We start from the raw sequence: 25,000 nt of genomic DNA on the forward strand, positions 1-25,000 counted from the left end.
GAAGGTGGGGGATACCATTCCCCTGGTGGTCAGTACCGGACATGCTCTCTCTCTGTCTCTCTCTCTTTTTCCCGCAGCCAGTGAACTCAGAGGCGGAAGGAAGCTCTAGCTGCAGGACCTCCTTTTGTCTTCGCGTGCAGCGCAGTCAGAGCAGTTCAGTGTGTGTGTTTGTGTGTGTGTGTGGTGTGTGTGACAGAAGCTGTGATGGCTGTCAAAACGGCGCTGTTCAATTCATCACCACACGTAGCCTAATAGTCTACCTGACCGTCACCGGTTCAGGTGATGAGGGCAGCCTAGAGAGATATAACTGCGTAGCCTATTTTAGGAACAGCCTAGCTGACGTCACTGCACTGCAGAACAGAGTAAGCTACAATTGCGATCTGCTCTACTTTTAATCAACATAAACATGGGCGATTTTTTTTCTTCTTCAGTTTTCACCTACCTTTCCATTCTTCTGACCGGAGTGACACTGCCTCCCTGCCGGATACTCAATCTCCACACCCAGCCCCACATCCTCTCTCTCCCCGGGTGAGCTGACCTGAGAACCGACAGCCCGGACCTCACTGGCCTCACTTGCCGTCTCAGGAACGTCGCCATCGGTGTGGTCGAGGAGCCTGTCTCGGCTGACGCTCCTGGGAGTCCTGGTTCCTCTCCTTCCCGCGGCAAAGTTATCACAGTCTACAGTCTTACTGTCGTAGGCGCCATCCGCCGAGGGAAACATCCCGTGGGATGTCCGTTGGTTCGGCCCGGTTGTAATCGTTCCTGCCAGGTAGACCGGCAGCTCGTTCTCCCGGTTCCACTGCCTCCTGCAGTCAGACATGATAACGACCGTGTGTCTGTAGCCTTTCTACTCACATTAATAACAACAACTGTTGATGTGAAAAAGGTTTGAGATTGGACAGTCTTTTTACTCCGTTATCGACGGTCTCGCGCTGCAAGGCACCTGTGTTTTCGGTGCGACGTGAACTTTGATGCGTGTCTCGAGGAGAGGACGATTATGATGATGATGATGATGATGTAGTGCTCTAGTTTCTATCGGAGCCAGGGGGGCAGAGAGAGAGAGAGAGGGGGGGGATAGAAAGAGATGTAGAGACAATGAGTTCTGCAGACAACCCCACTTCCTTCTCTCTCCTCCCTCTCTCTTTACACCCCTTTCTCCCTCTCTCTCTTCCACTCTCTTTACCCCCCTTTCTCCCTCTCTCTCTTCCACTCTCTTTACCCCCCTTTCTCCCTCTCTCTCTCCCCTCTCACCCCTCTTTCTCCCTCTCTCTCTCTCCCCTCTCACCCCTCTTTCTCCCTCTCTCTCTCCCCTCTCACCCCTCTTTCTCCCTCTCTCTCTCCCCTCTCACCCCTCTTTCTCCACCTCTCTCTTCCACTCTCTTTACCCCCCCTTTCTCCCTCTCTCTCTCCCCTCTCACCCCTCTTTCTCCCTCTCTCTCTCTCCCCTCTCACCCCTCTTTCTCCCTCTCTCTCTCCCCTCTCACCCCTCTTTCTCCCTCTCTCTCTCCCCTCTCACCCCTCTTTCTCCACCTCTCTCTTCCACTCTCTTTACCCCCTTTCTCCCTCTCTCTCTCCCCTCTCACCCCTCTTTCTCACCCTCTCTCTCCCTCTCTCTTTACACCCCTCTCCCTCTCTCTCTCCCCTCTCACCCCCCTTTCTCCCTCTCTCTCTCCCCTCTCACCTCTCTTTCTCCCCTCTCTCTTCCACTCTCTTTACCCCTCTTTCTCCCCCTCTCTTCCACTCTCTTTGTCCCCCTCCCTCTATCAAACTCTCTCTTTCTCTCTGAATCTCCCCCTCCTTCCCCCCTCTCACCCCTCTCTCTAATAAAATGGTTGTTGATGGGCTGACATCAAAACATCCAGGGATTAACTGGTGACCCACATCTGGAATGGACAAAAACAGATTTCTAAATGCTCTGTCTTGTGCCTGTGCCTGTGCCTGTGTGTGTGTGTGTGTGTGTGTGTGTGTGTGTGTGTGTGTGTGTGTGTGTGTGTGTGTGTGTGTGTGTGTGTGTGTGTGTGTGTGTGTGTGTGTGTGTGTGTGTGTGTGTGTGTGTGTTTACATTTAATGTATTCTATTTACATGTTATGTGTGTTTATTAGGGATCCCAATTAGCTGCTGCCAAGACAGGAATGTGTATTTGTGTGTCTTTATTAGGGATCCCAATTAGCTGCTGCCAAGACAGGAATGTGTATTTGTGTGTGTTTATTAGGGATCCCAATTAGCTGCTGCCAAGACAGGAATGTGTATTTGTGTCTTTATTAGGGATCCCAATTAGCTGCTGCCAAGACAGGAATGTGTATTTGTGTCTTTATTAGGGATCCCAATTAGCTGCTGCCAAGACAGGAATGTGTATTTGTGTCTTTATTAGGGATCCCAATTAGCTGCTGCCAAGACAGGAATGTGTATTTGTGTGTCTTTATTAGGGATCCCAATTAGCTGCTGCCAAGACAGGAATGTGTATTTGTGTCTTTATTAGGGATCCCAATTAGCTGCTGCAGCCATCTGTCTTTGGGTATTTCGTGAGTTATTGTCTATGTGTAATTGCCTGTGTCAGCACTCGTTACCATAGCGTCACGTCCGCTTTGTTTAAGTGGTCTTCATTAAATAAAGAAGAATGTCTTCTAACCACGCTGCGCTTTGGTCTCCTCCATACGACGCTCGTGACAAAGGGTTCCCATAGGAACGTCGTCAGGGAAACGACCGGACCAAGGTGCAGCGTGGTGAGCGTACCTTTCTTTTTGTTTTGAAAGTCAGCCAACAAAAAACCAAGCAACGGTGACGCATACTAGGGCTATACAGGCCACTAAACAAAGTCAACTACCCACAACTACGGTGGAAAAACAGGCTGCCTAAGTATGATTCCCAATCAGAGACAACGATACACAGCTGTGCCTGATTGAGAACCATACCCGGCCAAAACATAGAAACAGAAAACATAGAAATAAAGAAACTGGAATGCCCACCCTGGCCTAACCAAATAGAGAAATAAAACGGCTCTGTAAGGTCAGGGCATGACAGTAGAACCCTTTTTGGTTCCATGTAGAACCCTCTGTAGAAATGGTTCTAAATGGAACCAAAAAGGGTTATTCAAAAGGTTCTCCTGTGGAGGACAACCGAGGAGGAGAGCCCTTAATTAAAGGTTCTAGATGGCAATTATTTTTTTTTACCCCTGAGTCAATAGATGTTAGAAACACCTTTAGCAGCCATTACAGCTGGGACTCTTCTTGGGTAAGTCTCTAAGAGTCATTACAGCTGGGAGTCTTTCTGGGTAAGTCTCTAAGAGTCATTACAGCTGGGAGTCTTCTTGGGTAAGTCACTAAGTCATTACAGCTGGGAGTCTTCTTGGGTAAGTCACTAAGTCATTACAGCTGTGAGTCTTCTTGGGTAAGTCACAGAGTCATTACAGCTGGGAGTCTTCTTGGGTAAGTCTCTAAGTCATTACAGCTGGGAGTCTTCTTGGGTAAGTCACTAAGTCATTACAGCTGGGAGTCTTCCTGGGTAAGTCTCTAAGTCATTACAGCTGGGAGTCTTCCTGGGTAAGTCTCTAAGTCATTACAGCTGGGAGTCTTCTTGGGTAAGTCTCTAAGTCATTACAGCTGGGAGTCTTCCTGGGTAAGTCTCTAAGTCATTACAGCTGGGAGTCTTCCTGGGTAAGTCACTAAGTCATTACAGCTGGGAGTCTTCCTGGGTAAGTCTCTAGGAGTCATTACAGCTGGGAGTCTTCTTGGGTAAGTCTAAGAGTCATTACAGCTGGGAGTCTTCTTGGGTAAGTCTAAGAGTCATTACAGCTGGGAGTCTTCTTGGGTAAGTCTAAGAGTCATTACAGCTGGCAGTCTTCCTGGGTAAGTCTCTAGGAGTCATTACAGCTGGGAGTCTTCTTGGGTAAGTCTCTAAGCGTCATTACAGCTGGCAGTCTTCTTGGGTAAGTCTCTAAGAGTCATTACAGCTGGGAGTCTTCCTGGGTAAGTCTCTAAGTCATTACAGCTGGGAGTCTTCTTGGGTAAGTCTCTAAGTCATTACAGCTGGCAGTCTTCTTGGGTAAGTCTCTAAGAGTCATTACAGCTGGCAGTCTTCTTGGGTAAGTCTCTAAATCATTACAGCTGTTGAGTCTCATAAGAGCTTTGCATAACTGTACAGTCGTGGCCAAACAAGCATGCCAATACCATGATGCAGCCACCATCATGATTGAAAATAAGGAGGCAGTTACTCAGTGATGTGTTGGCTTTGCCCCGAAACAAAAGGCTTTACATTTATGCCAAAAAGTGCATCCCTTTGCTATGTTTTTTAAAATCAGTATTACTTTAATGTCTTGATGCATCATACAAGCTGCATGGGTTAGTTGATAGTCTCTATATTTATATTTGTATATCTGTGTCCTTCTTTTCACTCCGTCATCCTCACTTTTCTCCCATCACAGACATTGAACTCTGGAACTGTTTTAAAAATCACCAATGGTGTCACAGATCCTTCCGGCACTGTCATTACGCACACCTGGTCTCCATTCCCATTGATTAGTAATCGTATAAGTTCTGTTTACCGTTGTCCTGGCGATTATTGTTCCAATGTCCGTTGGTTCGTGTGAGTGTCTGTTGTTTTGGGCTTTTGTGCCTCGTATATATTGATTACGGGTCTCGTTTCGTGTGTTAATCATTGTTATTTATTCGAGGTTCTCCTCGCTCTTTTGTTTTGGGGTTTCAACCCTGTATTTTGTGTACGTGTTTGTTTGGTCTTCGTCCCCGTGCCTTTTACATGTAATTTGGGTAGAGAAATAACAACTCCTATTACGCAATCCTGCGCCTGTCTCCCGATCCTTAATACCAATGTGACAAATGGCCTCATGGTGGCGTCCCCGAGCAGTTTCCTTCCTGTCCTGCATCTCGGTTCAGATGAACGACTGGCTGGGTTTAACACATCATCCACAGTACCATTATACTATACTCCTCGGTTCAGACTGACTGGGTTTAACACATCATCCACAGTACCATTATACTATACTCATTTACATTTACATTTAAGTCATTTAGCAGACGCTCTTATCCAGAGCGACTTACAAATTGGTGCATTCACCTTATGACATCCAGTGGGACAGTCACTTAACAATAGTGCATCTAAAACTTAGGGGGGTGGGGTGAGAGGGATTACTTAACCTATCCTAGGTATTCCTTAAAGAGGTGGGGTTTCAGGTGTCTCCGGAAGGTGGTGATTGACTCCGCTGTCCTGGCGTCGTGAGGGAGTTTGTTCCACCATTGGGGGGCCAGGGCAGCGAACAGTTTTGACTGGGCTGAGCGGGAGCTGTACTTCCTCAGTGGTAGGGAGGCGAGCAGGCCAGAGGTGGATGAACGCAGTGCCCTTGTTTGGGTGTAGGGCCTGATCAGAGCCTGGAGGTACTGAGGTGCCGTTCCCCTCACAGCTCCGTAGGCAAGCACCATGGTCTTGTAGCGGATGCGAGCTTCAACTGGAAGCCAGTGGAGAGAACGGAGGAGCGGGGTGACGTGAGAGAACTTGGGAAGGTTGAACACCAGACGGGCTGCGGCGTTCTGGATGAGTTGAAGGGGTTTAATGGCACAGGCAGGGAGCCCAGCCAACAGCGAGTTGCAGTAATCCAGACGGGAGATACTCCTCGGTTCAGACTGGCTGGGTTTAACACATCATCCACAGTACCATTATACTATACTCCTCGGTTCAGACTGGCTGGGTTTAACACATCATCCACAGTACCATTATACTATACTCCTCGGTTCAGACTGACAGGGTTTAACACATCATCCACAGTACCATTATACTATACTCCTCGGTTCAGACTGGGTTTAACACATCATCCACAGTACCATTATACTATACTCCTCGGTTCAGACTGACTGGGTTTAACACATCATCCACAGTACCATTATACTATACTCCTCGGTTCAGACTGGCTGGGTTTAACACATCATCCACAGTACCATTATACTATACTCCTCGGTTCAGACTGGGTTTAACACATCATCCACAGTACCATTATACTATACTCCTCGGTTCAGACTGGGTTTAACACATCATCCACAGTATCATTATACTATACTCCTCGGTTCAGACTGGGTTTAACACATCATCCACAGTACCATTATACTATACTCCTCGGTTCAGACTGTGGGTTTAACACATCATCCACAGTACCATTATACTAATCAAATCAAATCAAATTTATTTATATAGCCCTTCGTACATCAGCTGATATCTCAAAGTGCTGTACAGAAACCCAGCCTAAAACCCCAAACAGCAAACAATGCAGGTGTAAAAGCACGGTGGCTAGGAAAAACTCCCTAGAAAGGACAAAACCTAGGAAGAAACCTAGAGAGGAACCGGGCTATGTGGGGTGGCCAGTCCTCTTCTGGCTGTGCCGGGTAGAGATTATAACAGAACATGACCAAGATGTTCAAATGTTCATAAATGACCAGCATGGTCAAATAATAATAAGGCAGAACAGTTGAAACTGGAGCAGCAGCACAGTCAGGTGGACTGGGGACAGCAAGGAGCCATCATGTCAGGTAGTCCTGGGGCACGGTCCTAGGGCTCAGGTCAGTTGAAACTGGAGCAGGAGCATGGCCAGGTGGACTGGGGACAGCAAGGAGTCCTCATGTCAGGTAGTCCTGGGACATGGTCCTAGGGCCCAGGCCAGTTGAAACTGGAGCAGCAGCATGGCCAGGTGGACTGGGGACAGCAAGGAGTCATCATGTCAGGTAGTCCTGGGGCATGGTTCTAGGGCTCAGGTCCTCCGAGAGAGAGAAAGAAAGAGAGAAGGAGAGAATTAGAGAACGCACACTTAGATTTACACAGGACAACGAATAGGACAGGAGAAGTACTCCAGATAAACAAACTGACCCTAGCCCCCCGACACATAAACTACTGCAGCATAAATACTGGAGGCTGAGACAGGAGGGTCAGGAGACACTGTGGCCCCATCCGAGGACACCCCGGACAGGGCCAAACAGGAAGGATATAACCCCACCCACTTTGCCAAAGCACAGCCCCCACACCACTAGAGGGAAATCTTCAACCACCAACTTACCATCCTGAGACAAGGCCGAGTATAGCCCACAAAGATCTCCGACACGGTACAACCCAAGGGGGGGGGGGGAACCCAGACAGGCCGACCACAACAGTGAATCAACCCCCCAGGTGACGCATCCCCCCCAGGGACGGCACGAGAGAGCCCCAGCAAGCCAGTGACTCAGCCCCCGTAACAGGGTTAGAGGCAGAGAATCCCAGTGGAAAAAGGGGAACCGGCCAGGCAGAGACAGCAAGGGCGGTTCGTTGCTCCAGAGCCTTTCCGTTCACCTTCCCACTCCTGGGCCAGACTACACTCAATCATATGACCCACTGAAGAGATGAGTCTTCAGTAAAGACTTAAAGGTTGAGACCGAGTTTGCGTCTCTGACATGGGTAGGCAGACCGTTCCATAAAAATGGAGCTCTATAGGAGAAAGCCCTGCCTCCAGCTGTTTGCTTAGAAATTCTAGGGACAATTAGGAGGCCTGCGTCTTGTGACCGTAGCGTACGTATAGGTATGTACGGCAGGACCAAATCAGAGAGGTAGGTAGGAGCAAGCCCATGTAATGCTTTGTAGGTTAGCAGTAAAACCTTGAAATCAGCCCTTGCTTTGACAGGAAGCCAGTGTAGAGAGGCTAGCACTGGAGTAATATGATCAAATTTTTTGGTTCTAGTCAGGATTCTAGCAGCCGTATTTAGCACTAACTGAAGTTTATTTAGTGCTTTATCCGGGTAGCCGGAAAATAGAGCATTGCAGTAGTCTAACCTAGAAGTGACAAAAGCATGGATTAATTTTTCTGCATCATTTTTGGACAGAAAGTTTCTGATTACTGATACTATACTCCTCGGTTCAGACTGGGTTTAACACATCATCCACAGTACCATTATACTATACTCCTCAGTTCAGACTGGCTGGGTTTAACACATCATCCACAGTACCATTATACTATACTCCTCGGTTCAGACTGACTGGGTTTAACACATCATCCACAGTACCATTATACTATACTCCTCGGTTCAGACTGGGTTTAACACATCATCCACAGTACCATTATACTATACTCCTCGGTTCAGACTGGGTTTAACACATCATCCACAGTACCATTATACTATACTCCTCGGTTCAGACTGGGTTTAACACATCATCCACAGTACCATTATACTATACTCCTCGGTTCAGACTGACTGGGTTTAACACATCATCCACAGTACCATTATACTATACTCCTCGGTTCAGACTGGGTTTAACACATCATCCACAGTACCATTATACTATACTCCTCGGTTCAGACTGACTGGGTTTAACACATCATCCACAGTACCATTATACTATACTCCTCGGTTCAGACTGGGTTTAACACATCATCCACAGTACCATTATACTATACTCCTCGGTTCAGACTGACTGGGTTTAACACATCATCCACAGTACCATTATACTATACTCCTCGGTTCAGACTGGGTTTAACACATCATCCACAGTACCATTATACTATACTCCTCGGTTCAGACTGACTGGGTTTAACACATCATCCACAGTACCATTATACTATACTCCTCGGTTCAGACTGGCTGGGTTTAACACATCATCCACAGTACCATTATACTATACTCCTCGGTTCAGACTGGGTTTAACACATCATCCACAGTATCATTATACTATACTCCTCGGTTCAGACTCGGCTTAACACATCATCCACAGTACCGTTATACTATACTCCTCGGTTCAGACTGGCTGGGTTTAACACATCATCCACAGTACCATTATACTATACTCCTCGGTTCAGACTGGGTTTAACACATCATCCACAGTACCATTATACTATACTCCTCGGTTCAGACTGGGTTTAACACATCATCCACAGTACCATTATACTATACTCCTCGGTTCAGACTGGCTGGGTTTAACACATCATCCACAGTACCATTATACTATACTCCTCGGTTCAGACTGGGTTTAACACATCATCCACAGTATCATTATACTATACTCCTCGGTTCAGACTGGGTTTAACACATCATCCACAGTACCATTATACTATACTCCTCGGTTCAGACTGACTGGGTTTAACACATCATCCACAGTACCATTATACTATACTCCTCGGTTCAGACTGTGGGTTTAACACATCATCCACAGTACCATTATACTATACTCCTCGGTTCAGACTGGCTGGGTTTAACACATCATCCACAGTATCATTATACTATACTCCTCGGTTCAGACTGGCTGGGTTTAACACATCATCCACAGTACCATTATACTATACTCCTCGGTTCAGACTGGGTTTAACACATCGTCCACAGTACCATTATACTATACTCCTCGGTTCAGACTGGGTTTAACACATCATCCACAGTACCATTATACTATACTCCTCGGTTCAGACTGGGTTTAACACATCATCCACAGTACCATTATACTATACTCCTCGGTTCAGACTGGGTTTAACACATCATCCACAGTACCATTATACTATACTCCTCGGTTCAGACTGGGTTTAACACATCATCCACAGTACCATTACACTATACTCCTCGGTTCAGACTGGGTTTAACACATCATCCACAGTACCATTATACTATACTCCTCGGTTCAGACTGGCTGGGTTTAACACATCATCCACAGTACCATTATACTATACTCCTCGGTTCAGACTGGGTTTAACACATCATCCACAGTACCATTATACTATACTCCTCGGTTCAGACTGGGTTTAACACATCATCCACAGTACCATTATACTATACTCCTCGGTTCAGACTGGGTTTAACACATCATCCACAGTACCATTATACTATACTCCTCGGTTCAGACTGGGTTTAACACATCATCCACAGTACCATTATACTATACTCCTCGGTTCAGACTGGGTTTAACACATCATCCACAGTACCATTATACTATACTCCTCGGTTCAGACTGGGTTTAACACATCATCCACAGTACCATTATACTATACTCCTCGGTTCAGACTGGGTTTAACACATCATCCACAGTACCATTATACTATACTCCTCGGTTCAGACTGGCTGGGTTTAACACATCATCCACAGTACCATTATACTATACTCCTCGGTTCAGACTGGGTTTAACACATCATCCACAGTACCATTATACTATACTCCTCGGTTCAGACTGGGTTTAACACATCATCCACAGTACCATTATACTATACTCCTCGGTTCAGACTGGGTTTAACACATCATCCACAGTACCATTATACTATACTCCTCGGTTCAGACTGGGTTTAACACATCATCCACAGTACCATTATACTATACTCCTCGGTTCAGACTGGGTTTAACACATCATCCACAGTACCATTATACTATACTCCTCGGTTCAGACTGGGTTTAACACATCATCCACAGTACCATTATACTATACTCCTCGGTTCAGACTGGGTTTAACACATCATCCACAGTACCATTATACTATACTCCTCGGTTCAGACTGGCTGGGTTTAACACATCATCCACAGTACCATTATACTATACTCCTCGGTTCAGACTGGGTTTAACACATCATCCACAGTATCATTATACTATACTCCTCGGTTCAGACTGGGTTTAACACATCATCCACAGTACCATTATACTATACTCCTCGGTTCAGACTGACTGGGTTTAACACATCATCCACAGTACCATTATACTATACTCCTCGGTTCAGACTGTGGGTTTAACACATCATCCACAGTACCATTATACTATACTCCTCGGTTCAGACTGGCTGGGTTTAACACATCATCCACAGTATCATTATACTATACTCCTCGGTTCAGACTGGCTGGGTTTAACACATCATCCACAGTACCATTATACTATACTCCTCGGTTCAGACTGGGTTTAACACATCGTCCACAGTACCATTATACTATACTCCTCGGTTCAGACTGGGTTTAACACATCGTCCACAGTACCATTATACTATACTCCTCGGTTCAGACTGGGTTTAACACATCATCCACAGTACCATTATACTATACTCCTCGGTTCAGACTGGGTTTAACACATCATCCACAGTACCATTATACTATACTCCTCGGTTCAGACTGGGTTTAACACATCATCCACAGTACCATTATACTATACTCCTCGGTTCAGACTGGGTTTAACACATCATCCACAGTACCATTACACTATACTCCTCGGTTCAGACTGGGTTTAACACATCATCCACAGTACCATTATACTATACTCCTCGGTTCAGACTGGCTGGGTTTAACACATCATCCACAGTACCATTATACTATACTCCTCGGTTCAGACTGGGTTTAACACATCATCCACAGTACCATTATACTATACTCCTCGGTTCAGACTGGGTTTAACACATCATCCACAGTACCATTATACTATACTCCTCGGTTCAGACTGGGTTTAACACATCATCCACAGTACCATTATACTATACTCCTCGGTTCAGACTGGGTTTAACACATCATCCACAGTACCATTATACTATACTCCTCGGTTCAGACTGGGTTTAACACATCATCCACAGTACCATTATACTATACTCCTCGGTTCAGACTGGGTTTAACACATCATCCACAGTACCATTATACTATACTCCTCGGTTCAGACTGGGTGGGTTTAACACATCATCCACAGTACCATTATACTATACTCCTTGGTTCAGACTGGGTTTAACACATCATCCACAGTACCATTATACTATACTCCTCGGTTCAGACTGGGTTTAACACATCATCCACAGTACCATTATACTATACTCCTCGGTTCAGACTGGCTGGGTTTAACACATCATCCACAGTACCATTATACTATACTCCTCGGTTCAGACTGGGTTTAACACATCATCCACAGTACCATTATACTATACTCCTCGGTTCAGACTGGGTTTAACACATCATCCACAGTACCATTATACTATACTCCTCGGTTCAGACTGGGTTTAACACATCATCCACAGTACCATTATACTATACTCCTCGGTTCAGACTGGGTTTAACACATCATCCACAGTACCATTATACTATACTCCTCGGTTCAGACTGGGTTTAACACATCATCCACAGTACCATTATACTATACTCCTCGGTTCAGACTGGGTGGGTTTAACACATCATCCACAGTACCATTATACTATACTCCTTGGTTCAGACTGGGTTTAACACATCATCCACAGTACCATTATACTATACTCCTCGGTTCAGACTGGGTTTAACACATCATCCACAGTACCATTATACTATACTCCTCGGTTCAGACTGGCTGGGTTTAACACATCATCCACAGTACCATTATACTATACTCCTCGGTTCAGACTGGGTTTAACACATCATCCACAGTACCATTATACTATACTCCTCGGTTCAGACTGGGTTTAACACATCATCCACAGTACCATTATACTATACTCCTCGGTTCAGACTGGGTTTAACACATCATCCACAGTACCATTATACTATACTCCTCGGTTCAGACTGGGTGGGTTTAACACATCATCCACAGTACCATTATACTATACTCCTTGGTTCAGACTGGGTTTAACACATCATCCACAGTACCATTATACTATACTCCTCGGTTCAGACTGGGTTTAACACATCATCCACAGTACCATTATACTATACTCCTCGGTTCAGACTGGCTGGGTTTAACACATCATCCACAGTACCATTATACTATACTCCTCGGTTCAGACTGGGTTTAACACATCATCCACAGTACCATTATACTATACTCCTCGGTTCAGACTGGGTTTAACACATCATCCACAGTACCATTATACTATACTCCTCGGTTCAGACTGGGTTTAACACATCATCCACAGTACCATTATACTATACTCCTCGGTTCAGACTGGGTTTAACACATCATCCACAGTACCATTATACTATACTCCTCGGTTCAGACTGGGTTTAACACATCATCCACAGTACCATTATACTATACTCCTCGGTTCAGACTGGGTGGGTTTAACACATCATCCACAGTACCATTATACTATACTCCTTGGTTCAGACTGGGTTTAACACATCATCCACAGTACCATTATACTATACTCCTCGGTTCAGACTGGGTTTAACACATCATCCACAGTACCATTATACTATACTCCTCGGTTCAGACTGGCTGGGTTTAACACATCATCCACAGTACCATTATACTATACTCCTCGGTTCAGACTGGGTTTAACACATCATCCACAGTACCATTATACTATACTCCTCGGTTCAGACTGGGTTTAACACATCATCCACAGTACCATTATACTATACTCCTCGGTTCAGACTGGGTTTAACACATCATCCACAGTACCATTATACTATACTCCTCGGTTCAGACTGGGTTTAACACATCATCCACAGTACCATTATACTATACTCCTCGGTTCAGACTGGGTGGGTTTAACACATCATCCACAGTACCATTATACTATACTCCTTGGTTCAGACTGGGTTTAACACATCATCCACAGTACCATTATACTATACTCCTCGGTTCAGACTGGGTTTAACACATCATCCACAGTACCATTATACTATACTCCTCGGTTCAGACTGGCTGGGTTTAACACATCATCCACAGTACCATTATACTATACTCCTCGGTTCAGACTGGGTTTAACACATCATCCACAGTACCATTATACTATACTCCTCGGTTCAGACTGGGTTTAACACATCATCCACAGTACCATTACACTATACTCCTCGGATCAGACTGTGGGTTTAACACATCATCCACAGAACCATTATACTATACTCCTCGGTTCAGACTGGGTTTAACACGTCATCCACAGTACCATTATACTATACTCCTCGGTTCAGACTGGCTGGGTTTAACACATCATCCACAGTACCATTATACTATACTCCTCGGTTCAGACTGGCTGGGTTTAACACATCATCCACAGTACCATTATACTATACTCCTCGGTTCAGACTGGGTTTAACACATCATCCACAGTACCATTATACTATACTCCTCGGTTCAGACTGGCTGGGTTTAACACATCATCCACAGTACCATTATACTATACTCCTCGGTTCAGACTGGGTTTAACACATCATCCACAGTACCATTATACTATACTCCTCGGTTCAGACTGGGTTTAACACATCATCCACAGTACCATTATACTATACTCCTCGGTTCAGACTGACTGGGTTTAACACATCATCCACAGTACCATTATACTATACTCCTCGGTTCAGAATGGGTTTAACACATCATCCACAGTACCATTATACTATACACCTCGGTTCAGACTGGCTGGGTTTAACACGTCATCCACAGTACCATTGTACTATACTCCTCGGTTCAGACTGGGTTTAACACATCATCCACAGTACCATTATACTATACTCCTCGGTTCAGACTGACTGGCTCCTCCCACATGTGATGAATGAATGTAAATCACCCAGTTATGTGAGCCCTCTACCTCGGCTCCTCCCACATGTGATGAATGAATGTAAATCACCCAGTTATGTGAGCCCTCTACCTCGGCTCCTCCCACATGTGATGATTAGGCTGCCTCCACTCATTGAGAGTGGGCTCCTGAGTCCTTCTGTGGATGCAGTAAAACGTGTGTAACAGGATCAGAACAAAGCGCAGGTTAGAGGTCAACATGTTTAATAAAGACCATAAACGTGAACACTACAAAATACCAAAACAACAAAACATTTGAGAAAAAAAAAAAACAGTCCTATCTGGTGCATAGACACAAAGACAGAAGACAACCAACCACAAAATACCCACAGAATATGGCTGCCTAAATATGGTTCCCAATCAGAGACAACATAGACAGCTGCCTCTAATTGAGAACCAATCTAGGCAACCACAGACATACAAACTACCTAGATAGGAAACAGCCCCATAAACATACAAAACCCCTAGACAAGACAAAAACACATACATCACCCATGTCACACCCTGACCTAACCAAAATAACAAGGAAAACAAAGAATACTAAGGTCAGGGTGTGACAGTATATACTGTATATATTTTATTTTGCAAAGCTGTCATCAAGGCAAAGGGTAGCTATTTGAAGAATCTCAAATAAAATATATTTTGATGTAACACTTTTTTGGTTACTACATGATTCCATATGTGTTATTTCATAGTTGTGATGTCTTCACTATTATACAATGTAGAAAATAGTAAAAATAAAGAAAAACCTTTGAATGAGTAGGTGTTCTAAAACTTTTGACCAGTAGTGTATATATTCTACATGCATAATAAATACTGTATATATTTCATTTATATTTTTTGCTGTCCTTTGGACGTCCCACAGGCCTTCGGGGCCCAGGGGCTTCAGCCCCTTTAAGCCCCAACATTACTCCGGCCCTGATTTGTGGTGAGTACATGCGGGCGCCATCTTTATGCATCTGAGCCAATGGCTGCACGTCAAGACTCAACTGTCCGAGCGTCCATCTCTTCTTTCGCGACGTAGGCTGTTGAGAGTGACATGGATCCGCTGCAAAGACTTCTAATCCAAACTTTTGACCTGAGAAGAAGCTTACTTCATTTTATGTCTTGAGTAAAACTGTTCGTTCGGACCATGAGTAAGTCACTTTTCCTTTTGGGCTACTTGTTAAAAAAAAAAGCTTTATTTAGGTGGTATGAGCTGACAAGATGTACCGGTTGCGCGTTGCGCGTTGCGCGTTGCGCTATTACAGATTGACAGAAGTGAGGCAGGTTGTAATAACGCAACAGGCGTTTTTATTTTCTTTCGTATGTTTGCAGTAGAATACCAATCTAAAAACACACTACTTCAAAAAATAATTCCATTCCACATTTCAAGTAGCCGAAACGTTTTGTTTTAATTAGGCTATGTGGAACGTGTTCCATTGCGGTAGCCTAGTGCTTTGCATTGAATAGTTGTATATAGTGTATGTTATTCTGTCGTCAGTCTAGGATTTGTAGAGCAGCTGTTTTAACAATTAGATCCATTTATTTCGTAACGGTTTATTTTTAAAACCTCAAAGTTAACATAATCTAAACTGGGGACCGTTTGGGGGCCTGTCTGTGTGTCACTGCAACTCCTTCTCTCACAGGGAGGTGGGGGGCGGCATATTTTAGGCAAGGGTTGGGAAGGGTGGGTTGGTCCACTGGCCCAGGGTGGGTAGGGTGGGCTGGTCCTCTTGCCCAGGGTGGGTAGGGTGGGCTGGTCCACTGGCTGAGGGTGGATAGGTCCACTGGCCCAGGGTGGGCTGGTCCACGGGCCCAGGGTGGGTTGGTCGACTGGCCCAGGGTGGGTTGGTCGACTGGCCCAGTGTGGGTTGGTCCACTGGCCCAGGGTGGGCTGGTTCACTGGCCCTGGGTGGGTTGGTCCACTGGCCCTGGGTGGGTTGGTCCACTGGCCCAGGGTGGGTTGGTCCACTGGCCCAGGGTGGGTTGGTCCACTGGCCCAGGGTGGGTTGGGTGGGCTGGTCCACTGGCCCAGGGTGGGTTGGTCCACTGGCCCAGGGTGGGTTGGTCCACTGACCCAGGGTGGGTTGGGTGGGCTGGTCCACTGGCCCAGGGTGGGTTGGTCCACTGGCCCAGGGTGGGTTGGGTGGGCTGGTCCACTGGCCCAGGGTGGGTTGGTCCACTGGCCCAGGGTGGGTTGGTCCACTGGCCCGGTCCACTGGCCCACGGTGGGTTGGGTAGGTTGGTCCACTGGCCCAGGGTGGGGGGTTGGGTGGATTGGCCCTCTGGCCCAGGGTGGGTTGGCCCTCTGGCCCAGGGTGGGTCGGGGGGGTTGGCTCTCTGGCCCATGGTGGGTAGAGTGGGTTGGCTCACTGGCCCAGGGTGGGTTGGCTCACTGGCCCAAGGTGGGTTGGCTCACTGGCCCAAGGTGGGTTGGCTCACTGGCCCAGGGTGGGTAGGGTGGGTTGGCTCACTGGCCCAAGGTGGGTTGGCTCACTGGCCCAGGGTGGGTAGGGTAGGTTGGCTCACTGGCCCAGGGTGGGTAGGGTAGGTTGGCTCACTGGCCCAGGGTGGGTAGGGTAGGTTGGCCCACTGGCCCAGGGTGGGTAGGGTGGATTGGCCCTCTGGCCAGGGTGGGTTGGGTGGATTGGCTCACTGGCCAGGGTGGGTAGGGTGGGTCCACTGGCCCAGGGTGAGCAGGGTGCGGGCTGGTAAATGTATGGCCTAGCTTCCTCCCTGTTATTGGTGCAGAGTTGCCAGTGTTTGAAGAGGACATAAGAGACTCTGTTAGATGATCAGATATCTAAGACAGTGGTTCTCAAACCTCTCCTGGACCCCAGACATTTCCCCATGTAGTTTTAGCCCTGAACTAGACCAAGACATTGTCAGGTTCACCTGTTCCTTTGGGAAAGGGACTTTCTCTCTGTCTTTTCTAGACTCTCTGTTAGTCACCCCCTCCACTAATATTGTTGGGGGCGAGCATCAGTTCATGCATTTTAGTAGTCCTGAACCAGCTCAAAAGCCATCTAGTCCAGGTTTTGGTAATTAGTGGACTAGTTGAACCAGGTGTGCTATTTCTGGAACAGTTAGAAAACCCCAGGTAGGATATACTAGCCAGCTTCAGTTCGCCAGCTTCAGTTAGCCAGCTCGATCTAGTCAGGGTTTAATAAAGCCCAGCCAGCTTCAGTTAGCCAGCTTCAGTTAGCCAGCTAGATCTAGTCAGGGGGTTTATAAATCTAGCCAGCTTCAGTTAACCAGCTAGATCTACTCAGGGTTTAATAAAGCTAGCCAGCTTCAGTTAGGCAGCTTCAGTTAGCCAGCTAGATCTAGTCAGGGTTTAATACACCTAGCCAGCTTCGGTTACCCAGCTTCAGTTAGCCAGCTTCAGTTAGCCAACTTCAGTTTGCCAGCTACATCTAATCAGGGGGTTTATAAATCTAGCCAGCTTCAGTTAACCAGCTTCAGTTTAACAGCTATATCTACTCAGGGTTTAATAAAGCTAGCCAGTTTCAGTTAGCCATCTTCTGTTAGCTAGCTATATCTACTCAGGGTTAATACAGCTAGCCAGCTTTAGTTAGCCAGATTCAGTTAGCCAGCTTCAGTTAGCTAGCTATATCTACTCAGGGTTTAATAAAGCTAGCCATCTTTAGTTAGCCAGCTTCAGTTGGCTAGCTATATCTACTCAGTGTTTAATAAAGCTAGCCAGCTTCAGTTAGCTACACATTGACATGATTCGTTGACAGTAGGTGAGGGCGAGAGGTCCTTTATAAACACAAACTCACTTTCTTGACAACTTCCTTCACAACAGCTCTGCTCAACAGCTCTCTGCTCAACAGCTCTCTGCTCAACAGCTCTCTGCTCAACAGCTCTCTGCTCAACAGCTCTCTGCTCAACAGCTCTCTGCTCAACAGCTCTCTGCTCAACAGCTCTGCTCAACAGCTCTCTGCTCAACAGCTCTCTGCTCAACAGCTCTGCTCAACAGCTCTGCTCAACAGCTCTGCTCAACAGCTCTGCTCAACAGCTCTGCTCAACAGCTCTGCTCAACAGCTCTGCTCGGGTTCGCTAAACGCAAGAAGTATGAATGCCCTGACTTCTGCAGAGGCCGTATCTACTTTCTATGCAAACTTAGTAACTGTCTACAACAACAAAAATAATCACTGGATGAGTTAATGATGATTTATTTTGTAGACGTTTACTAAGTTTATATAGAAAGTAGATGTAACAATTGCCACAGTGTGTTTCCGTTGAACTGTCTTGTGTCGATTAAAAACAGCTGGACGTAATGACGTACGGCAGGTCTACTGTCGTCTTTAGTAGAGTTGGGAGTTAGTTGGTGACTGGAGTACTTGAATGTCGGAGGAGAGCCATAGGAAATCCCCAATGTCCTGCGCTGGCAGGTGAGTTAGCCGATTCATTGTTTGCGGCAGCAGCTGTAGCCTAATCCGACTGCTAGAATGTTACTTGTGTAGCCTATAGTTTGTTTTAACTCTTTGACTCATAGCTGTTTGAGAAACTAACAGTCGGTTTGTCTTCTAGCATACCGGTGGGCAGCCATTGTTAAGGCCGAATCAACACTTGTTATCATCACGTTGTCTCTCATGATGTGTATGCGACGTTTCCAAAGATAAAATTCCCAACCCATTTCCATATTTTATATGTGATGATATCAGATCTACCTCATGGAGGGTAAAAGAGTAGCTGCATTAGAATGACGAATGCATGATACAGATGCCGTATCTTAATTTGAGCCAGTTTCACACAGCAGGCAAATAATCCTGCAGCAACAGGAAGATGTGATTTGTTATGTGGATAATAATTAAAGGGTGTTTTTATATTTTTATTATTATTATTTTTTTTTTTTTAGTAATGATCATGTTTCATCGCTGCAACTCCCCAACGGGCTCGGGAGAGGCGAAGTTCAAGACATGCTTCCTCCGAAACATGACCCGCCGAGCTTCTTAAAACACTGCTCGCTGTAACCTGGAAGCCAGCCGCACCAATGTGTCTGTGGATACACCGTTCCACTGACCACTGAAGTCAGCTTGCAGGCCCTCCGGCCCGCCACAAGGAGTCGCTAGAGCTCAAAGAGCCAAGGAAAACCCCCCGGCAAAAAACCCTAACCCTAAATTTTTAAGTGGAAATTACAAACTTTAGAAGTCTTTTTAAAACCTCGAATACACTACATGTTTTGCATTGCCATGCAGGAAAATTCCTGAAACAACAGGATGATCAAATTAAGATACAGCATCTGTAGCACAGCAGGAAGATTTTGAACTTTACTTTCCTACTACAACCCATATGTCCTGTAATGACTACAACAATATCTGTCCCATGTCCTGTAATGACTACAACCTCATCTGTCCATGTCCTGTAATGACTACAACACCATCTGTCCATGTCCTGTAATGACTACAACACCATCTGTCCTGTAATGACTACAGCCTCATCTCTCCATGTCCTGTAATGACTACAGCCTCATCTGTCCTGTAATGACTACAACACCATCTGTCCATGTCCTGTAATGACTACAGCCTCATCTCTCCATGTCCTGTAATGACTACAGCCTCATCTCTCCATGTCCTGTAATGACTACAGCCTCATCTGTCCATGTCCTGTAATGACTACAACACCATCTGTCCATGTCCTGTAATGACTACAGCCTCATCTCTCCATGTCCTGTAATGACTACAGCCTCATCTCTCCATGTCCTGTAATGACTACAGCCTCATCTCTCCATGTCCTGTAATGACTACAGCCTCATCTGTCCATGTCCTGTAATGACTACAGCCTCATCTGTCCATGTCCTGTAGTGACTACAGCCTCATCTGTCCATGTCCTGTAGTGACTACAGCCTCATCTCTCCATGTCCTGTAATGACTACAGCCTCATCTGTCCATGTCCTGTAATGACTACAGCCTCATCTGTCCATGCCCTGTAATGACTACAGCCTCATCTGTCCATGTCCTGTAATGACTACAGCCTCATCTGTCCATGCCCTGTAATGACTACAGCCTCATCTGTCCATGTCCTGTAATGACTACAGCCTCATCTGTCCATGTCCTGTAATGACTACAGCCTCATCTGTCCATGTCCTGTAATGACTACAGCCTCATCTGTCCTGTAATGACTACAGCCTCATCTGTCCTGTAATGACTACAGCCTCATCTGTCCTGTAATGACTACAGCCTCATCTGTCCATGTCCTGTAATGACTACAGCCTCATCTGTCCATGTCATGTAATGACTACAGCCTCATCTGTCCATGTCCTGTAATGACTACAACACCATCTGTCCATGTCCTGTAATGACTACAGCCTCATCTGTCCATGTCCTGTAATGACTACAGCCTCATCTGTCCATGTCATGTAATGACTACAGCCTCATCTCTCCATGTCCTGTAATGACTACAACACCATCTGTCCATGTCCTGTAATGACTACAGCCTCATCTGTCCATGTCCTGTAATGACTACAACACCATCTGTCCCATGTCCTGTAATGACTACAGCCTCATCTCTCCATGTCCTGTAATGACTACAACACCATCTGTCCCATGTCATGTAATGACTACAACACCATCTGTCCCATGTCCTGTAATGACTACAACACCATCTGTCCATGTCATGTAATGACTACAGCCTCATCTCTCCATGTCCTGTAATGACTACAACACCATCTGTCCCATGTCATGTAATGACTACAACACCATCTGTCCCATGTCCTGTAATGACTACAACACCATCTGTCCATGTCCTGTAATGACTACAGCCTCATCTGTCCATGTCCTGTAATGACTACAACACCATCTGTCCATGTCCTGTAATGACTACAGCCTCATCTCTCCATGTCCTGTAATGACTACAGCCTCATCTGTCCATGTCCTGTAATGACTACAGCCTCATCTCTCCATGTCCTGTGGTGACTACAGCCTCATCTGTCCTGTAATGACTACAGCCTCATCTGTCCATGTCCTGTAATGACTACAACAGCGTCTCTTATCTTCTCTTGTCATTACAGGTGAGGTGGATGTGGATCTCCCCCCTCCTCCCTCCCCACTCCCCCCTTCCACCCCCCTCATCCCACAGGGGTCTCCCTCTACCCTGGACACTGCCTCACCTCCCTCCCCTAACCCCATCCCCCCTGCCTCCCAACCTTCCCTCACCCCGACTCCCTCAGACTCCCCCAAATTCATCCCATTGTCAGTCTCTTGTCCTCCTCCTCCCACTTCCTCTCCTTCTCCTCTCTCCATCACCCCAAAATTGTCCGTTCATTCACCCACTGCCACCACCTCCACCCCATCTCCCTCTACGTCTACCCCATCCACCTCTCCTGCCCCCCGCCGTTGGGGCTTTGCGGCCCCCTCCACCTCTCTAGCCCCCTCGTCCTCTCCTGCCCCCGACGTCGGGGCTTTGCTGATCTGGCTAAACGTGTGGTGATGCAGGAAAGACTGAAGAAAGCTGAGCTGGAGGAGGCTGAAGCGGGTGAGGAAGGTAAGGAAGGAGGGGGAGAGAGACAGACAAAGGGTGAGGAAGGAAGGTAGGAAGGAGGAAGAGAGACAGACAGAAGGGTGAGGAAGGAAGGTAGGAAGGAGGGAGAGGGAGAGAGACAGAGGGGAGGAAGGAAGGTAGGAAGGAGGGGGAGAGAGACAGACAGACAGAGGGGAGGAAGGAAGGTAGGAAGGAGGGAGAGAGAGACAGACAGAGGGGGAGGAAGGAAGATAGGAAGGAGGGGGAGAGAGACAGACAGACAGAGGGGGAGGAAGGAAGGTAGGAAGGAGGGAGAGAGACAGACAGACAGAGGGGGAGGAAGGAAGGAAGGAAGGAAGGAGGGAGAGAGACAGAGGGGGAGGAAGGAAGGTAGGAAGGAGGGAGAGAGAGACAGACAGAAGGGTGAGGAAGGAAGGTAGGAGGGAGGGGGAGAGAGACAGACAGACAGAGGGGGAGGAAGGAAGGTAGGAAGGAGGGAGAGAGACAGAGGGGGAGGAAGGAAGGTAGGAAGGAGGGAGAGAGAGACAGACAGAAGGGTGAGGAAGGAAGGTAGGAGGGAGAGAGACAGACAGACAGACAGAAGGGTGAGGAAGGAAGGTAGGAAGGAGGGAGGGAGAGAGCGACAGACAGAGGGGGGAGGAAGGAAGGTAGGAAGGAGGGGGAGAGAGAGACAGACAGAAGGGTGAGGAAGGAAGGTAGGAGGGAGAGAGACAGACAGACAGACAGAAGGGTGAGGAAGGAAGGTAGGAAGGAGGGAGGGAGAGAGCGACAGACAGAGGGGGGAGGAAGGAGGGTAGGAAGGAGAGGGAGAGAGAGAGACAGACAGAGGGGGGAGGAAGAAAGGAAGGAGGGAGAGAGAGAGAGACAGAGGGAGGAGGTAGGAAGGAGGGGGGGGACAGACAGACAGACAGACAGACAGACAGACAGACAGACAGACAGACAGACAGACAGACAGACAGACAGACAGACAGACAGACAGACAGACAGACAGACAGACAGAGGGGGGAGGAAGGAATTCTCCTGTCGTTTAGACTTGGTCATAAAGCTAGCTACCAAGTCTCTGAAATCATCCATCGTGGGTCTATCTTCCAAACAGCATGCATGATGGGAGTTTGGTCGTTGGCCTTTATGTCAAAGTCAGAGCTGTCCTCCGCCCTGATTGGCTGTTGCCTCACTGAAATGTACAAAATTGTTCAACTCTGATCGCAAGCTCAACCGTTAAGTCGCTGTGTCTCCTAGTGTCTCATTCTTCCATTGGACATTTTTGGTTGCAGGTAGTCGGGTGCAGCCGAGGGTAGGAAGTCACCAATGGTATTGAGATGCAGCCGAGGGGAGGAAGTCACCATAGGTATTGAGATGCAGCCGAGGGGAGGAAGTCACCATAGTTATTGAGATGCAGCCGAGGGGAGGAAGTCACCACAGGTATTGAGATGCAACCGAGGGGAGGAAGTCACCATAGTTATTGAGATGCAGCAGAGGGGAGGAAGTCACCATAGGTATTGAGATGCAGCCGAGGGGAGGAAGTCACCACAGGTATTGAGATGCAGCCGAGGGGAGGAAGTCACCATAGGTATTGAGATGCAGCAGAGGGGAGGAAGTCACCATAGGTATTGAGATGCAGCCGAGGGGAGGAAGTCACCACAGGTATTGAGATGCAGCCGAGGGGAGGAAGTCACCATGGGTATTGAGATGCAGCCGAGGGGAAGAAGTCACCATAGGTACTGAGATGCAGCCGAGGGGAGGAAGTCACCATAGGTATTGAGATGCAGCCGAGGGGAGGAAGTCACCACAGGTATTGAGATGCAGCCGAGGGGAGGAAGTCACCACAGGTATTGAGATGCAGCCGAGGGGAGGAAGTCACCACAGGTATTGAGATGCAGCCGAGGGGAGGAAGTCACCACAGGTATTGAGATGCAGCCGAGGGGAGGAAGTCACCACAGGTATTGAGATGCAGCCGAGGGGAGGATGTCACCACAGGTATTGAGATGCAGCCGAGGGGGAGGAAGCTTAGCGGTTAAGAGTGTTAGGCCCGTAACCAAAAGGTTGCTGGTTCAAATCCCCCGAGCCGACTAGGTGAAAAAATTGGCCAATGTGCCCTTGAGAAAGGCACTTAACCCTAATTACTAAATTGCTCTCGATTACAGCGTCAGCTAAATGACTCAAATCTGACATTTAAAAGGTAGAAGTTATTGGAGATGGAGGCAGAGAGGAGGAAGCCACTGGAGGGAGAGGAGGAAGCCACTAGAGGTCATTGGAGATGGAGGCCGAGATGAGGAAGCCACTGGGGGGAGAGGAGGAAGCCACTAGAGGTTATTGGAGATGCAGCCGAGAGGAGGAAGCCACTAGAGGTTACTGAGATGCAGCCGAGAGGAGGAAGCCACTAGAGGTTATTGGAGATGCAGCCGAGAGGAGGAAGCCACTAGAGGTTACTGAGATGCAGCCGAGAGGAGGAAACCACTAGAGGTTACTGAGATGCAGCCGAGAGGAGGAAGCCACTAGAGGTTACTGAGATGCAGCCGAGAGGAGGAAGCCACTAGAGGTCATTGGAGATGCAGCCGAGAGGAGGAAGCCACTAGAGGTTATTGGAGATGCAGCCGAGAGGAGGAAGCCTCTAGAGCAGGGGTGTCAAACATACGGCCCTCTAGAGTCTAGAGGGAGAGGAGGAAGCCTCTGTCTCTCCTCTCCTTTGTCTCTCCTCTCCTCTGTCTCTCCTTTCATTTGTCTCTCCTCTCCTCTGTCTCTCCTCTCCTCTAACTCTCCTCTCCTCTGTCTCTCCTCTCCTCTGTCTCTCCTCTCCTTTGTCTCTCCTCTGTCTCTCCTCTCTCCTCTCCTCTCTCCTCCTCTATCTCTCCTTTCCTTTGTCTCTCCTCTCCTCTGTCTCTCCTCTCCTCTGTCTCTCCTCTCCTTTGTCTCTCCTCTCCTCTGTCTCTCCTCTACTCTCTCCTCTCCTCTCTCCTCCTCTGTCTCTCCTCTCATTTGTCTCTCCTCTCCTCTGTCTCTCCTCTCCTCTGTCTCTCCTCTCCTCTGTCTCTCCTTTCATTTGTCTCTCCTCTCATTTGTCTCTCCTCTATCTGTCCTCTCCTCTGTCTCTCCTC

At 47.3% G+C, this 25,000-nt stretch overlaps 2 protein-coding genes and 1 long non-coding RNA gene across 5 annotated transcripts in view; 2 read left to right on the top strand and 1 right to left on the bottom strand.

Annotated features, from left to right (window-relative positions):
- The window catches only part of LOC124024501 (dihydropyrimidinase-related protein 1-like), a gene marked incomplete at its 3' end in the record, with an annotated part of 25,934 nt that extends 24,913 nt beyond the window's left edge, over window positions 1-1,021 (bottom strand). The window contains exon 1 of the mRNA XM_046338420.1: window positions 443-1,021. Coding sequence (XP_046194376.1) covers window positions 443-820 — 378 coding nt within the window. The remainder of the gene's footprint in view (window positions 1-442) is intronic.
- A 14,278-nt stretch (window positions 1,022-15,299) lies between these two features.
- On the top strand, window positions 15,300-21,785 carry LOC124024499. The gene is made up of 2 exons (XR_006836987.1): window positions 15,300-15,574; window positions 21,436-21,785. It is a non-coding gene; the product is annotated as an uncharacterized LOC124024499 (long non-coding RNA).
- A 34-nt stretch (window positions 21,786-21,819) lies between these two features.
- LOC124024500 (wolframin-like) overlaps window positions 21,820-25,000 on the top strand; it is a 40,668-nt gene continuing 37,487 nt past the window's right edge. For all 3 annotated transcript variants that reach the window (XM_046338417.1, XM_046338419.1, XM_046338418.1), the window contains exon 1: window positions 21,820-21,908. In XM_046338417.1, coding sequence (XP_046194373.1) covers window positions 21,854-21,908 — 55 coding nt within the window. In that variant the 5' untranslated portion in view covers window positions 21,820-21,853. The remainder of the gene's footprint in view (window positions 21,909-25,000) is intronic.

This window comes from Oncorhynchus gorbuscha, unplaced genomic scaffold, assembly GCF_021184085.1.
Source record: "Oncorhynchus gorbuscha isolate QuinsamMale2020 ecotype Even-year unplaced genomic scaffold, OgorEven_v1.0 Un_scaffold_1886, whole genome shotgun sequence".
NCBI lineage: Eukaryota > Metazoa > Chordata > Actinopteri > Salmoniformes > Salmonidae > Oncorhynchus > Oncorhynchus gorbuscha.